The 16,607-nt window shown below is 41.4% G+C and overlaps 1 protein-coding gene across 6 annotated transcripts in view; it reads right to left on the reverse strand.

The window, feature by feature from the left end:
- Positions 1–16,607, reverse strand: part of LOC131935696 (chromatin-remodeling ATPase INO80) — a 94,889-nt gene that overhangs the window by 60,839 nt on the left and 17,443 nt on the right. For 5 of the 6 annotated variants that reach the window (XM_059292232.1, XM_059292233.1, XM_059292231.1 and 2 more), the window contains exons 8-16: positions 14,746–14,883; positions 14,231–14,284; positions 12,091–12,294; positions 10,695–10,896; positions 10,304–10,371; positions 9,513–9,564; positions 9,236–9,435; positions 6,085–6,180; positions 2,149–2,351 (exon numbers count right to left, since the gene is read on the reverse strand). In XM_059292232.1, the coding sequence (XP_059148215.1) occupies positions 2,149–2,351; positions 6,085–6,180; positions 9,236–9,435; positions 9,513–9,564; positions 10,304–10,371; positions 10,695–10,896; positions 12,091–12,294; positions 14,231–14,284; positions 14,746–14,883 (1,217 nt within the window). The remainder of the gene's footprint in view (positions 1–2,148; positions 2,352–6,084; positions 6,181–9,235; positions 9,436–9,512; positions 9,565–10,303; positions 10,372–10,694; positions 10,897–12,090; positions 12,295–14,230; positions 14,285–14,745; positions 14,884–16,607) is intronic. The other variant, XM_059292230.1, reaches the window with a different exon arrangement.

Raw genomic sequence — 16,607 nt, forward strand, 5'->3', positions numbered from 1 at the left:
AGATGTAAGGAGGCTGGTAGGGTGGGGACACTGGCATAGAAATACAGATGTAAGATGTAAGGAGGCTGGTAGGGTGGGGACACTGGCATAGAAATACAGATGTAAGATGTAAGGAGGCTGGTAGGGTGGGGACACTGGCATAGAAATACAGATGTAAGATGTAAGGAGGCTGGTAGGGTTGGGACACTGGCATAGAAATACAGATGTAAGATGTAAGGAGGCTGGTAGGGTGGGGACACTGGCATAGAAATACAGATGTAAGGAGGCTGGTAGGGTGGGGACACTGGCATAGAAATACAGATGTAAGATGTAAGGAGGCTGGTAGGGTGGGGACACTGGCATAGAAATACAGATGTAAGGAGGCTGGTAGGGTGGGGACACTGGCATAGAAATACAGATGTAAGATGTAAGGAGGCTGGTAGGGTGGGGACACTGGTATAGAAATACAGATGTAAGATGTAAGGAGGCTGGTAGGGTTGGGACACTGGCATAGAAATACAGATGTAAGATGTAAGGAGGCTGGTAGGGTGGGGACACTGGCATAGAAATACAGATGTAAGATGTAAGGAGGCTGGTAGGGTGGGGACACTGGCATAGAAATACAGATGTAAGATGTAAGGAGGCTGGTAGGGTGGGGACACTGGCATAGAAATACAGATGTAAGATGTAAGGAGGCTGGTAGGGTGGGGACACTGGCATAGAAATACAGATGTAAGATGTAAGGAGGCTGGTAGGGTGGGGACACTGGCATAGAAATACAGATGTAAGATGTAAGGAGGCTGGTAGGGTGGGGACACTGGCATAGAAATACAGATGTAAGGAGGCTGGTAGGGTGGGGACACTGGCATAGAAATACAGATGTAAGATGTAAGGAGGCTGGTAGGGTGGGGCCACTGGCATTAAAAAATACAGATGTAAGATGTAAGGAGGCTGGTAGGGTGGGGACACTGGCATAGAAATACAGATGTAAGGAGGCTGGTAGGGTGGGGATACTGGCATAGAAATACAGATGTAAGGAGGCTGGTAGGGTGGGGACACTGGCATAGAAATACAGATGTAAGATGTAAGGAGGCTGGTAGGGTGGGGACACTGGTATAGAAATACAGATGTAAGGAGGCTGGTAGGGTGGGGACACTGGCATAGAAATACAGATGTAAGATGTAAGGAGGCTGGTAGGGTGGGGACACTGGCATAGAAATACAGATGTAAGATGTAAGGAGGCTGGTAGGGTGGGGACACTGGCATAGAAATACAGATGTAAGATGTAAGGAGGCTGGTAGGGTGGGGACACTGGCATAGAAATACAGATGTAAGATGTAAGGAGGCTGGTAGGGTGGGGACACTGGCATAGAAATACAGATGTAAGATGTAAGGAGGCTGGTAGGGTGGGGACACTGGCATAGAAATACAGATGTAAGGAGGCTGGTAGGGTGGGGACACTGGCATAGAAATACAGATGTAAGATGTAAGGAGGCTGGTAGGGTGGGGACACTGGCATAGAAATACAGATGTAAGATGTAAGGAGGCTGGTAGGGTGGGGACACTGGCATAGAAATACAGATGTAAGGAGGCTGGTAGGGTGGGGACACTGGCATAGAAATACAGATGTAAGATGTAAGGAGGCTGGTAGGGTGGGGACACTGGCATTAAAAAATACAGATGTAAGATGTAAGGAGGCTGGTAGGGTGGGGACACTGGTATAGAAATACAGATGTAAGATGTAAGTAGGCTGGTAGGGTAGGGCCACTGGCATAGAAATACAGATGTAAGATGTAAGGAGGCTGGTAGGGTGGGGACACTGGCATAGAAATACAGATGTAAGATGTAAGGAAGCTGGTAGGGTGGGGCCACTGGCATTAAAAAATACAGATGTAAGATGTAAGGAGGCTGGTAGGGTGGGGACACTGGCATAGAAATACAGATGTAAGGAGGCTGGTAGGGTGGGGATACTGGCATAGAAATACAGATGTAAGGAGGCTGGTAGGGTGGGGATACTGGCATAGAAATACAGATGTAAGATGTAAGGAGGCTGGTAGGGTGGGGACACTGGCATAGAAATACAGATGTAAGGAGCCTCCTTTAGATGCTGGTAGTGTGAGAGTGACAAGACCAGATTTTGTCCCTCCACTTGTCAGTGAGCTGACTTACCTGGTAGTACTTTTAATAGCTTGAGCCTCGTCCAGTACCATGTACTGCCACTTGATCCTTTGGAAATACTTGACGTCTTGTATGACCAGCTGGTAGGATGTGATGACCACATGGAAGGATGCCTCCTCTGTATGCAGACATTTAGAATCCCAAAACTTGCGCAGGATCTTTCTGTCTTGAGTATTGCCCCAATATGGTACCACCTGATGAACATCATCAATGTGGGTCATTCACGCACCAGCACAGGTCAGTCACCTTAACCTTGTCAGTCACCTTAAACCTTGTCAGTCAGTCACCTTAAACCTTGTCAGTCAGTCACCTTAAACCTTGTCAGTCAGTCACCTTAAACCTTGTCAGTCAGTCACCTTAAACCTTGTCAGTCAGTCACCTTAAACCTTGTCAGTCAGTCACCTTAAACCTTGTCAGTCAGTCACCTTAAACCTTGTCAGTCAGTCACCTTAAACCTTGTCAGTCAGTCACCTTAAACCTTGTCAGTCAGTCACCTTAAACCTTGTCAGTCAGTCACCTTAAACCTTGTCAGTCAGTCACCTTAAACCTTGTCAGTCAGTCACCTTAAACCTTGTCAGTCAGTCACCTTAAACCTTGTCAGTCAGTCACCTTAAACCTTGTCAGTCAGTCACCTTAAACCTTGTCAGTCACCTTAAACCTTGTCAGTCAGTCACCTTAAACCTTGTCAGTCAGTCACCTTAAACCTTGTCAGTCAGTCACCTTAAACCTTGTCAGTCAGTCACCTTAAACCTTGTCAGTCACCTTAAACCTTGTCAGTCACCTTAAACCTTGTCAGTCAGTCACCTTAAACCTTGTCAGTCAGTCACCTTAAACCTTGTCAGTCAGTCACCTTAAACCTTGTCAGTCACCTTAAACCTTGTCAGTCAGTCACCTTAAACCTTGTCAGTCAGTCACCTTAAACCTTGTCAGTCAGTCACCTTAAACCTTGTCAGTCAGTCACCTTAAACCTTGTCAGTCAGTCACCTTAAACCTTGTCAGTCAGTCACCTTAAACCTTGTCAGTCAGTCACCTTAAACCTTGTCAGTCAGTCACCTTAAACCTTGTCAGTCACCTTAAACCTTGTCAGTCAGTCACCTTAAACCTTGTCAGTCAGTCACCTTAAACCTTGTCAGTCAGTCACCTTAAACCGTGTCAGTCACCTTAAACCTTGTCAGTCAGTCACCTTAAACCTTGTCAGTCAGTCACCTTAAACCTTGTCAGTCACCTTAAACCTTGTCAGTCAGTCACCTTAAACCTTGTCAGTCAGTCACCTTAAACCTTGTCAGTCACCTTAAACCTTGTCAGTCACCTTAAACCTTGTCAGTCAGTCACCTTAAACCTTGTCAGTCAGTCACCTTAAACCTTGTCAGTCAGTCACCTTAAACCTTGTCAGTCACCTTAAACCTTGTCAGTCAGTCACCTTAAACCTTGTCAGTCAGTCACCTTAAACCTTGTCAGTCAGTCACCTTAAACCTTGTCAGTCAGTCACCTTAAACCTTGTCAGTCAGTCACCTTAAACCTTGTCAGTCAGTCACCTTAAACCTTGTCAGTCAGTCACCTTAAACCTTGTCAGTCAGTCACCTTAAACCTTGTCAGTCAGTCACCTTAAACCTTGTCAGTCAGTCACCTTAAACCTTGTCAGTCAGTCACCTTAAACCTTGTCAGTCAGTCACCTTAAACCTTGTCAGTCAGTCACCTTAAACCTTGTCAGTCAGTCACCTTAAACCTTGTCAGTCAGTCACCTTAAACCTTGTCAGTCACCTTAAACCTTGTCAGTCAGTCACCTTAAACCTTGTCAGTCACCTTAAACCTTGTCAGTCAGTCACCTTAAACCTTGTCAGTCACCTTAAACCTTGTCAGTCACCTTAAACCTTGTCAGTCAGTCACCTTAAACCTTGTCAGTCAGTCACCTTAAACCTTGTCAGTCAGTCACCTTAAACCTTGTCAGTCAGTCACCTTAAACCTTGTCAGTCAGTCACCTTAAACCTTGTCAGTCAGTCACCTTAAACCTTGTCAGTCAGTCACCTTAAACCTTGTCAGTCACCTTAAACCTTGTCAGTCAGTCACCTTAAACCTTGTCAGTCACCTTAAACCTTGTCAGTCAGTCACCTTAAACCTTGTCAGTCACCTTAAACCTTGTCAGTCAGTCACCTTAAACCTTGTCAGTCAGTCACCTTAAACCTTGTCAGTCAGTCACCTTAAACCTTGTCAGTCAGTCACCTTAAACCTTGTCAGTCAGTCACCTTAAACCTTGTCAGTCAGTCACCTTAAACCTTGTCAGTCAGTCACCTTAAACCTTGTCAGTCAGTCACCTTAAACCTTGTCAGTCACCTTAAACCTTGTCAGTCAGTCACCTTAAACCTTGTCAGTCACCTTAAACCTTGTCAGTCACCTTTAACCGTGTCAGTCAGTCACCTTAAACCTTGTCAGTCAGTCACCTTAAACCTTGTCAGTCAGTCACCTTAAACCTTGTCAGTCACCTTAAACCTTGTCAGTCAGTCACCTTAAACCTTGTCAGTCAGTCACCTTAAACCTTGTCAGTCAGTCACCTTAAACCTTGTCAGTCAGTCACCTTAAACCTTGTCAGTCACCTTAAACCTTGTCAGTCACCTTAAACCTTGTCAGTCAGTCACCTTAAACCTTGTCAGTCAGTCACCTTAAACCTTGTCAGTCAGTCACCTTAAACCTTGTCAGTCACCTTAAACCTTGTCAGTCAGTCACCTTAAACCTTGTCAGTCAGTCACCTTAAACCTTGTCAGTCAGTCACCTTAAACCTTGTCAGTCACCTTAAACCTTGTCAGTCAGTCACCTTAAACCTTGTCAGTCAGTCACCTTAAACCTTGTCAGTCAGTCACCTTAAACCTTGTCAGTCAGTCACCTTAAACCTTGTCAGTCAGTCACCTTAAACCTTGTCAGTCAGTCACCTTAAACCTTGTCAGTCAGTCACCTTAAACCTTGTCAGTCAGTCACCTTAAACCTTGTCAGTCACCTTAAACCTTGTCAGTCACCTTAAACCTTGTCAGTCACCTTAAACCTTGTCAGTCAGTCACCTTAAACCTTGTCAGTCAGTCACCTTAAACCTTGTCAGTCACCTTAAACCTTGTCAGTCAGTCACCTTAAACCTTGTCAGTCAGTCACCTTAAACCTTGTCAGTCAGTCACCTTAAACCTTGTCAGTCACCTTAAACCTTGTCAGTCAGTCACCTTAAACCTTGTCAGTCAGTCACCTTAAACCTTGTCAGTCAGTCACCTTAAACCTTGTCAGTCAGTCACCTTAAACCTTGTCAGTCAGTCACCTTAAACCTTGTCAGTCAGTCACCTTAAACCTTGTCAGTCAGTCACCTTAAACCTTGTCAGTCAGTCACCTTAAACCTTGTCAGTCACCTTAAACCTTGTCAGTCAGTCACCTTAAACCTTGTCAGTCAGTCACCTTAAACCTTGTCAGTCAGTCACCTTAAACCTTGTCAGTCAGTCACCTTAAACCTTGTCAGTCAGTCACCTTAAACCTTGTCAGTCAGTCACCTTAAACCTTGTCAGTCAGTCACCTTAAACCTTGTCAGTCAGTCACCTTAAACCTTGTCAGTCAGTCACCTTAAACCTTGTCAGTCAGTCACCTTAAACCTTGTCAGTCAGTCACCTTAAACCTTGTCAGTCAGTCACCTTAAACCATGTCAGTCATTCACCTTAAACCTTGTCAGTCAGTCACCTTAAACCTTGTCAGTCAGTCACCTTAAACCTTGTCAGTCACCTTAAACCTTGTCAGTCAGTCACCTTAAACCTTGTCAGTCAGTCACCTTAAACCTTGTCAGTCACCTTAAACCTTGTCAGTCAGTCACCTTAAACCTTGTCAGTCAGTCACCTTAAACCTTGTCAGTCAGTCACCTTAAACCTTGTCAGTCAGTCACCTTAAACCTTGTCAGTCAGTCACCTTAAACCTTGGTGTGAAGCGGGAGACCTCTTGTTGCCAATTGTGAAGGGTGGAGGCTGGAGCAATGATCAAAAATGGCCCCCAGATATTCTGGACCTAGAGAAGATAAGATTGAGTTAAACCCATACATGAGTTAAACCCATTCATGAGTTGAACAAACCAATGAGTTACATCAAACAACAGTTTTTTGCTTCAAATATCAAATGTATGCTAAATGTGTACAAGATATTTATGTAACAATGGATGCTAAATGTGTACAAGATATTTATGTAACAATGGATGCTAAATGTGTACAATATTTTTATGTAACAATGGATGCTAAATGTGTACATTTATGTAACAATGGATGCTAAATGTGTACAAGATATTTATGTAACAATGGATGCTAAATGTGTTCATTTATGTAACAATGGATGCTAAATGTGTACATTTATGTAACAATGGATGCTAAATGTGTACATTTATGTAACAATGGATGCTAAATGTGTACATTTATGTAACAATGGATGCTAAATGTGTACATTTATGTAACAATGGATGCTAAATGTGTACAAGATATTTATGTAACAATGGATGCTAAATGTGTACATTTATGTAACAATGGATGCTAAATGTGTACATTTATGTAACAATGGATGCTAAATGTGTACATTTATGTAACAATGGATGCTAAATGTGTACAAGATATTTATGTAACAATGGATGCTAAATGTGTGCATTTATGTAACAATGGATGCTAAATGTGTACATTTATGTAACAATGGATGCTAAATGTGTACAATATTTTTATGTAACAATGGATGCTAAATGTGTACATTAATGTAACAATGGATGCTAAATGTGTACATTTATGTAACAATGGATGCTAAATGTGTACAAGATATTTATGTAACAATGGATGCTAAATGTGTACATTTATGTAACAATGGATGCTAAATGTGTACATTTATGTAACAATGGATGTTAAATGTGTACAGGATATTTATGTAACAATGGATGCTAAATGTGTACATTTATGTAACAATGGATGCTAAATGTGTACAAGATATTTATGTAACAATGGATGCTAAATGTGTACATTTATGTAACAATGGATGCTAAATGTGTACATTTATGTAACAATGGATGCTAAATGTGTACATTTATGTAACAATGGATGCTTAATGTGTACAAGATATTTATGTAACAATGGATGCTAAATGTGTGCATTTATGTAACAATGGATGCTAAATGTGTACATTTATGTAACAATGGATGCTAAATGTGTACATTTATGTAACAATGGATGCTAAATGTGTACATTTATGTAACAATGGATGCTAAATGTGTACAATATTTTTATGTAACAATGGATGCTAAATGTGTACATTAATGTAACAATGGATGCTAAATGTGTACATTTATGTAACAATGGATGCTAAATGTGTACATTAATGTAACAATGGATGCTAAATGTGTACATTTATGTAACAATGGATGCTAAATGTGTACAAGATATTTATGTAACAATGGATGCTAAATGTGTACATTTATGTAACAATGGATGCTAAATGTGTACATTTATGTAACAATGGATGCTAAATGTGTACAGGATATTTATGTAACAATGGATGCTAAATGTGTACATTTATGTAACAATGGATGCTAAATGTGTACAAGATATTTATGTAACAATGGATGCTAAATGTGTACATTTATGTAACAATGGATGCTAAATGTGTACATTAATGCAACAATGGATGCTAAATGTGTACATTTATGCAACAATGGATGCTAAATGTGTACATTTATGTAACAATGGATGCTAAATGTGTACAGGATATTTATGTAACAATGGATGCTAAATGTGTACAGGATATTTATGTAACAATGGATGCTAAATGTGTACATTTATGTAACAATGGATGCTAAATGTGTACAAGATATTTATGTAACAATGGATGCTAAATGTGTACATTTATGTAACAATGGATGCTAAATGTGTACATTAATGCAACAATGGATGCTAAATGTGTACATTTATGCAACAATGGATGCGAAATGTGTACACGATATTTATGTAACAATGGATGCTAAATGTGTACATTTATGTAACAATGGATGCTAAATGTGTACATTTATGTAACAATGGATGCTAAATGTGTACATTTATGTAACAATGGATGCTAAATGTGTACATTTATGTAACAATGGATGCTAAATGTGTACATTTATGTAACAATGGATGCTAAATGTGTACAAGATATTTATGTAACAATGGATGCTAAATGTGTACATTTATGTAACAATGGATGCTAAATGTGTACATTTATGTAACAATGGATGCTAAATGTGTACATTTATGTAACAATGGATGCTAAATGTGTACAAGATATTTATGTAACAATGGATGCTTAATGTGTGCATTTATGTAACAATGGATGCTAAATGTGTACATTTATGTAACAATGGATGCTAAATGTGTACAATATTTTTATGTAACAATGGATGCTAAATGTGTACATTAATGTAACAATGGATGCTAAATGTGTACATTTATGTAACAATGGATGCTAAATGTGTACAAGATATTTATGTAACAATGGATGCTAAATGTGTACATTTATGTAACAATGGATGCTAAATGTGTACATTTATGTAACAATGGATGCTAAATGTGTACATTTATGTAACAATGGATGTTAAATGTGTACAGGATATTTATGTAACAATGGATGCTAAATGTGTACATTTATGTAACAATGGATGCTAAATGTGTACAAGATATTTATGTAACAATGGATGCTAAATGTGTACATTTATGTAACAATGGATGCTAAATGTGTACATTAATGCAACAATGGATGCTAAATGTGTACATTTATGCAACAATGGATGCTAAATGTGTACACGATATTTATGTAACAATGGATGCTAAATGTGTAAATTCATGTAACAATGGATGCTAAATGTGTACATTTATGTAACAATGGATGCTAAATGTGTACACGATATTTATGTAACATTGTATGCTAAATGTGTACAAGATATTTATGTAACAATGGATGCTAAATGTGTACAAGATATTTATGTAACAATGGATGCTAAATGTGTACATGATATTTATGTAACATTGGATGCTAAATGTGTACGAGATAGTCTAAAGCCTTACTTCTGCCAGGTATGCAAGAAAAGCGATGCTTTGTACAGTTTTCCCCAGCCCCATCTCATCAGCCAAGATGCCATTGATGCCCTGGTTGTACAGGTTGGCCACCCAGTTCATGCCCTTGAGCTGGTAGCCCTTGAGCTTGCCTGCAAACATGTCTGGCTGGGCACTCTTCAGGCTGTCTGTCTCACTTCCTGCGCCACTCACTCAAACAAACAAATCTCAGACTCAGGCAAGACACAAACATACATTGCATTGCTAACTTTGGAGCAAGTATATATACCTAAGTAGAAATGTTGATCAAACTTACAAGCATCCGCATCAAAAGCTTTGCGCTGCAAGAGAAATCATGATCTGACGTTAAGGGACTATCACACGCTTATCGAAATATCACACCCACAATACTCATCATACTAACTTACTGATAATGATCCGAAATGGTAGACAAAACAAGTCAATCCAAATGGTAGACCAAAACAAGTCAATCCAAATGGTAGACCAAAACAAGTCAATCCAAATGGTAGACCAAAACAAGTCAATCCAAATGATAAACCAAAACAAGTCAATCCAAATGGTAGACCAAAACAAGTCAATCCAAATGGTAGACCAAAACAAGTCAATCCAAATGATAAACCAAAACAAGTCAATCCAAATGATAAACCAAAACAAGTCAATCCAAATGGTAGACCAAAACAAGTCAATCCAAATGATAAACCAAAACAAGTCAATCCAAATGATAAACCAAAACAAGTCAATCCAAATGGTAGACCAAAACAAGTCAATCCAAATGGTAGACCAAAACAAGTCAATCCAAATGGTAGACCAAAACAAGTCAATCCAAATGGTAGACCAAAACAAGTCAATCCAAATGGTAGACCAAAACAAGTCAATCCAAATGGTAGACCAAAACAAGTCAATCCAAATGGTAGACCAAAACAAGTCAATCCAAATGGTAGACCAAAACAAGTCAATCCAAATGGTAGACCAAAACAAGTCAATCCAAATGGTAGACCAAAACAAGTCAATCCAAATGAAACACTTGTGTGAACACGTGTTGTGAATGTGTTGTCTCACCTCCAGGATATTTTTGCTATAAGCAGTTTCTGCATTGCTCAAAGCCAACTTTTTCATTGCTTCACCATCTGGAAATAAACAAGTCATTGCTCAAAGCCAACTTTTTCATTGCTTCACCATCTGGAAATAAACAAGTCATTCAAAGGTTGGGAGAGGAGGGTGGGTGGGAGGGTGGGGCACATCACCATCTGGAAATAAACAAGTCATTCAAAGGTTGGGAGAGGAGGGTGGGTGGGAGGGTGGGGCACATCACCATCTGGAAATAAACAAGTCATTCAAAGGTTGGGAGAGGAGGGTGGGTGGGAGGGTGGGGCACATCAAAGGCTTTTTTCTGCATGGGTGTATGGGATATGCCAGCATAGAAAGATGAGCTAGCAAGAAGTAGATCTACCATAATCATCATCCAGCAGCTCGTCCTCCAGAACACCAGCGTTAATGTGTCTTGAGTTCTTTCCCTTGTTTCTTTCATCCAAGTGGGCTAAAATACTCTCCTGGTGCTGGCTGCCCTCCCCTGTTATCTTACGTGCCATAAAGTGGGCATACAGCTCCGTCTGGGTGATCAAAAAGTTCAGTTTTCTTTGTTGACGCTTGGCCTGACGGGAGTAAATCATGACAATCTTAGAATGGCCTGAGTAAATCATGACAATCTTAGAATGGCCTGAGTAAATCATGACAATCTTAGAATGGCCTGAGTAAATCATGACCATCTTAGAATGGCCTGAGTAAATCATGACAATCTTAGAATGGCCTGAGTAAATCATGACAATCTTAGAATGGCATGAGTAAATCATGACAATCTTAGAATGGCCTGAGTAAATCATGACAATCTTAGAATGGCCTGAGTAAATCATAACAATCTTAGAATGGCCTGAGTAAATCATGACAATCTTAGAATGGCCTGAGTAAATCATGACAATCTTAGAATGGCCTGAGTAAATCATGACAATCTTAGAATGGCCTGAGTAAATCATGACAATCTTAGAATGGCCTGAGTAAATCATGACAATCTTAGAATGGCCTGAGTAAATCATGACAATCTTAGAATGGCCTGAGTAAATCATGACAATCTTAGAATGGCCTGAGTAAATCATGACAATCTTAGAATGGCCTGAGTAAATCATGACAATCTTAGAATGGCCTGAGTAAATCATGACAATCTTAGAATGGCCTGAGTAAATCATGACAATCTTAGAATGGCCTGAGTAAATCATGACAATCTTAGAATGGCCTGAGTAAATCATGACAATCTTAGAATGGCCTGAGTAAATCATGACAATCTTAGAATGGCCTGAGTAAATCATGACAATCTTAGAATGGCATGAGTAAATCATGACAATCTTAGAATGGCCTGAGTAAATCATGACAATCTTAGAATGGCCTGAGTAAATCATAACAATCTTAGAATGGCCTGAGTAAATCATGACAATCTTAGAATGGCCTGAGTAAATCATGACAATCTTAGAATGGCCTGAGTAAATCATGACAATCTTAGAATGGCCTGAGTAAATCATGACAATCTTAGAATGGCCTGAGTAAATCATGACAATCTTAGAATGGCCTGAGTAAATCATGACAATCTTAGAATGGCCTGAGTAAATCATGACAATCTTAGAATGGCCTGAGTAAATCATGACAATCTTAGAATGGCCTGAGTAAATCATGACAATCTTAGAATGGCCTGAGTAAATCATGAGAATCTTAGAATGGCCTGAGTAAATCATGACCATCTTAAAAAGGTGCCACCAATCAAACCAAGATGTCTGACTGAATAAGAAAGTGAAGCTGACCTCCCTTAGCTCTATGTCCAACTTCCTTTGTTCCAGCGCCTCTTTCTCCGCCCTTTTCCTGTGTTCTTTTTCAACTTTTTCAAATCGCTTCCAGTAAATGAGCATTTCTCTGGTCAACCTCCTAGCACGCGATGGTGTTTCTTTCATTGTTTTCTGGGACTGTAGTGCAGTCCTACGGCACTCTCTCATGGCCTGGGTGGACACCTGCATGACATGACATGACATCAGCTCATACCTGCATGACATGACATCAGCTCATACCTGCATGACATGACATGACATCAGCTCATACCTGCATGACATGACATGACATCAGCTCATACCTGCATGACATGACATGACATAAGCTCATACCTGCATGACATGACATGACATCAGCTCATACCTGCATGACATGACATGACATCAGCACATACCTGCATGACATGACATCAGCACATACCTGCATGACATGACATCAGCTCATACCTGCATGACATGACATGACATCAGCACATACCTGCATGACATGACATCAGCACATACCTGCATGACATGACATGACATCAGCACATACCTGCATGACATGACATCAGCACATACCTGCATGACATGAGATCATACCTGCATGACATGACATGACATCAGCACATACCTGCATGACATGACATGACATCAGCACATACCTGCATGACATGACATGACATGAGCACATACCTGCATGACATGACATCAGCACATACCTGCATGACATGACATGACATCAGCACATACCTGCATGACATGACATCAGCACATACCTGCATGACATGACATGATATCATACCTGCATGACATGACATGACATGAGCACATACCTGCATGACATGACATCAGCACATACCTGCATGACATGACATCAGCACATACATGCATGACATGACATCAGCACATACCTGCATGACATGACATGAGATCATACCTGCATGACATGACATGACATCAGCACATACCTGCATGACATGACATGACATCAGCACATACCTGCATGACATGACATCAGCACATACCTGCATGACATGACATCAGCACATACATGCATGACATGATTTGAGCACATACCTGCATGACATGACATGAGCAAATACCTGCATGACATGACATGAGATCATACCTGCATGACATGACATGACATCAGCACATACCTGCATGACATGACATCAGCACATACATGCATGACATCAGCACATACCTGCATGACATGACATGACATCAGCACATACCTGCATGACATGACATGACATCAGCTCATACCTGCATGACATGACATCAGCTCATACCTGCATGACATGACATCAGCACATACCTGCATGACATGACATGACATCAGCTCATACCTGCATGACATGACATCAGCTCATACCTGCATGACAACAACACTAGACACGACATCAGCACATACCTGCATGACAACAACACTAGACATGACATCAGCTCATACCTACATGACAACAACACTAGACATCAGCACATACCTACATGACAACAACACATGACATCAGCACATACCTACATGACAACAACACATGACATCAGCACATACCTACATGACAACAACACATGACATCAGCTCATACCTGCATGACAACAACACATGACATCAGCTCATACCTACATGACAACAACACATGACATCAGCTCATACCTACATGACAACAACACATGACATGACATCAGCTCATACCTACATGACAACAACACATGACATCAGCTCATACCTACATGACAACAACACATGACATCAGCTCATACCTACATGACAACAACACTAGACATGACATCAGCTCATACCTGCATGACAACAACACATGACATGACATCAGCTCATACCTACACGACAACAACACTAGACATGACATCAGCTCATACCTACATGACAACAACACATGACATCAGCTCATACCTGCATGACAACAACACATGACATCAGCTCATACCTGCATGACAACAACACATGACATCAGCACATACCTGCATGACAACAACACTAGACACGACATCAGCACATACCTGCATGACAACAACACATGACATCAGCACATACCTGCATGACAACAACACTAGACACGACATCAGCACATACCTGCATGACAACAACACTAGACATGACATCAGCTCATACCTTTTTCATTGTGGCTAGCATTTCTTTGCGGGCTGAAACTTTTTGCTTTTGAGCCTGGACAATGTGGACAAAAAATACTTGACTTCAATCTAGACTGACACCAATCAAGACTGACCATTTACACCAATCAAGACTGACCATTTACACCAATCTAGACTGACCATTTACACCAATCTAGACTGACCATTTACTCCAATCTAGACTGACCATTTACACCAATCTAGACTGACCATTTACACCAATCTAGACTGACCATTTACACCAATCTAGACTGACCATTTACACCAATCTAGACTGACCATTTACACCAATCTAGACTGACCATTTACATCAATCTAGACTGACCATTTACACCAATCTAGACTGACCATTTACACCAATCTAGACTGACCATTTACACAGTGCATCAACAATAACAAAGCTTAAACAATTGTAAATCACCTGACACACCATCACCAGACACACCATCACCAGACACATCATAACCTAACACATCAGCTGACACCATTACTCACCCGAGGAATTTCTTTTTTTGCTATAGAGACCCAGAGTTTTCTTCTTTTGATGTCCGCCTGTTCTGCCGTCAGTTTTTTGCTTTTCTTCTTCTCGTGTCTCTTGGCTAAAATCACTTGCAATATGGACGGATCAATCTCCTGAGATGGGTTGAAATATTCTCACAATAGATTTCAACCAAGATACAACACTTGGCTGGTTGAAATATCCTCACAATATCTACCCCTTCGCTCTACCTCTACTTATCTCCCCTTCGCTCTACCTCTACCCCTTCCCTCTACCTCTACTTATCTCCCCTTTGCTCTACCTCTACTTATCTCCCCTTCCCTCTACCTCTACTTATCTCCCCTTCCCTCTACTTATCTCCCCTTCCCTCTACCCCTTCCCTCTACCTCTACTTATCTCCCCTTCCCTCTACTTATCTACCCCTTCCCTCTACCTCTACTTATCTCCCCTTCCCTCTACCTCTACTTATCTCCCCTTCCCTCTACCTCTACTTATCTCCCCTTTGCTCTACCTCTACTTATCTACCCTTTGCTCTACCTCTACTTATCTCCCCTTCCCTCTACCTCTACTTATCTACCCTTCCCTCTACTTATCTCCCCTTCCCTCTACCCCTTCCCTCTACCTCTACTTATCTCCCCTTCCCTCTACTTATCTACCCCTTCCCTCTACCTCTACTTATCTCCCCTTCCCTCTACCTCTACTTATCTCCCCTTCCCTCTACCTCTACTTATCTCCCCTTCCCTCTACCTCTACTTATCTCCCCTTTGCTCTACCTCTACTTATCTCCCCTTCCCTCTACCTCTACTTATCTCCCCTTCCCTCTACCTCTACTTATCTCCCCTTCCCTCTACCTCTACTTATCTACCCTTTGCTCTACCTCTACTTATCTCCCCTTCCCTCTACCTCTACTTATCTACCCTTTGCTCTACCTCTACTTATCTCCCCTTCCCTCTACCTCTACTTATCTCCCCTTCCCTCTACCTCTACTTATCTCCCCTTCCCTCTACCTCTACTTATCTCCCCTTCCCTCTACTTATCTCCCCTTCCCTCTACCCCTTCCCTCTACCTCTACTTATCTCCCCTTCCCTCTACTTATCTACCCCTTCCCTCTACCTCTACTTATCTCCCCTTCCCTCTACCTCTACTTATCTCCCCTTCCCTCTACCTCTACTTATCTCCCCTTTGCTCTACCTCTACCCCTTCCCTCTACCTCTACTTATCTCCCCTTCCCTCTACCTCTACTTATCTCCCCTTCCCTCTACCTCTACTTATCTCCCCTTCCCTCTACTTATCTCCCCTTCCCTCTACCCCTTCCCTCTACCTCTACTTATCTCCCCTTCCCTCTACTTATCTACCCCTTCCCTCTACCTCTACTTATCTCCCCTTCCCTCTACCTCTACTTATCTCCCCTTCCCTCTACCTCTACTTATCTCCCCTTTGCTCTACCTCTACTTATCTACCCTTTGCTCTACCTCTACTTATCTCCCCTTCCCTCTACTTATCTCCCCTTCCCTCTACCCCTTCCCTCTACCTCTACTTATCTCCCCTTCCCTCTACTTATCTACCCCTTCCCTCTACCTCTACTTATCTCCCCTTCCCTCTACCTCTACTTATCTCCCCTTCCCTCTACTTATCTCCCCTTCCCTCTACCCCTTCCCTCTACCTCTACTTATCTCCCCTTCCCTCTACTTATCTACCCCTTCCCTCTACCTCTACTTATCTCCCCTTCCCTCTACCCCTTCCCTCTACCTCTACTTATCTCCCCTTCCCTCTACCTCTACTTATCTCCCCTTCCCTCTACCCCTACTTATCTCCCCTTCCCTCTACCCCTTCCCTCTACCTCTACTTATCTCCCCTT

Source organism: Physella acuta, unplaced genomic scaffold (assembly GCF_028476545.2).
Source record: "Physella acuta isolate Inbredline_101_S28 unplaced genomic scaffold, ASM2847654v3 ptg000155l, whole genome shotgun sequence".
NCBI lineage: Eukaryota > Metazoa > Mollusca > Gastropoda > Physidae > Physella > Physella acuta.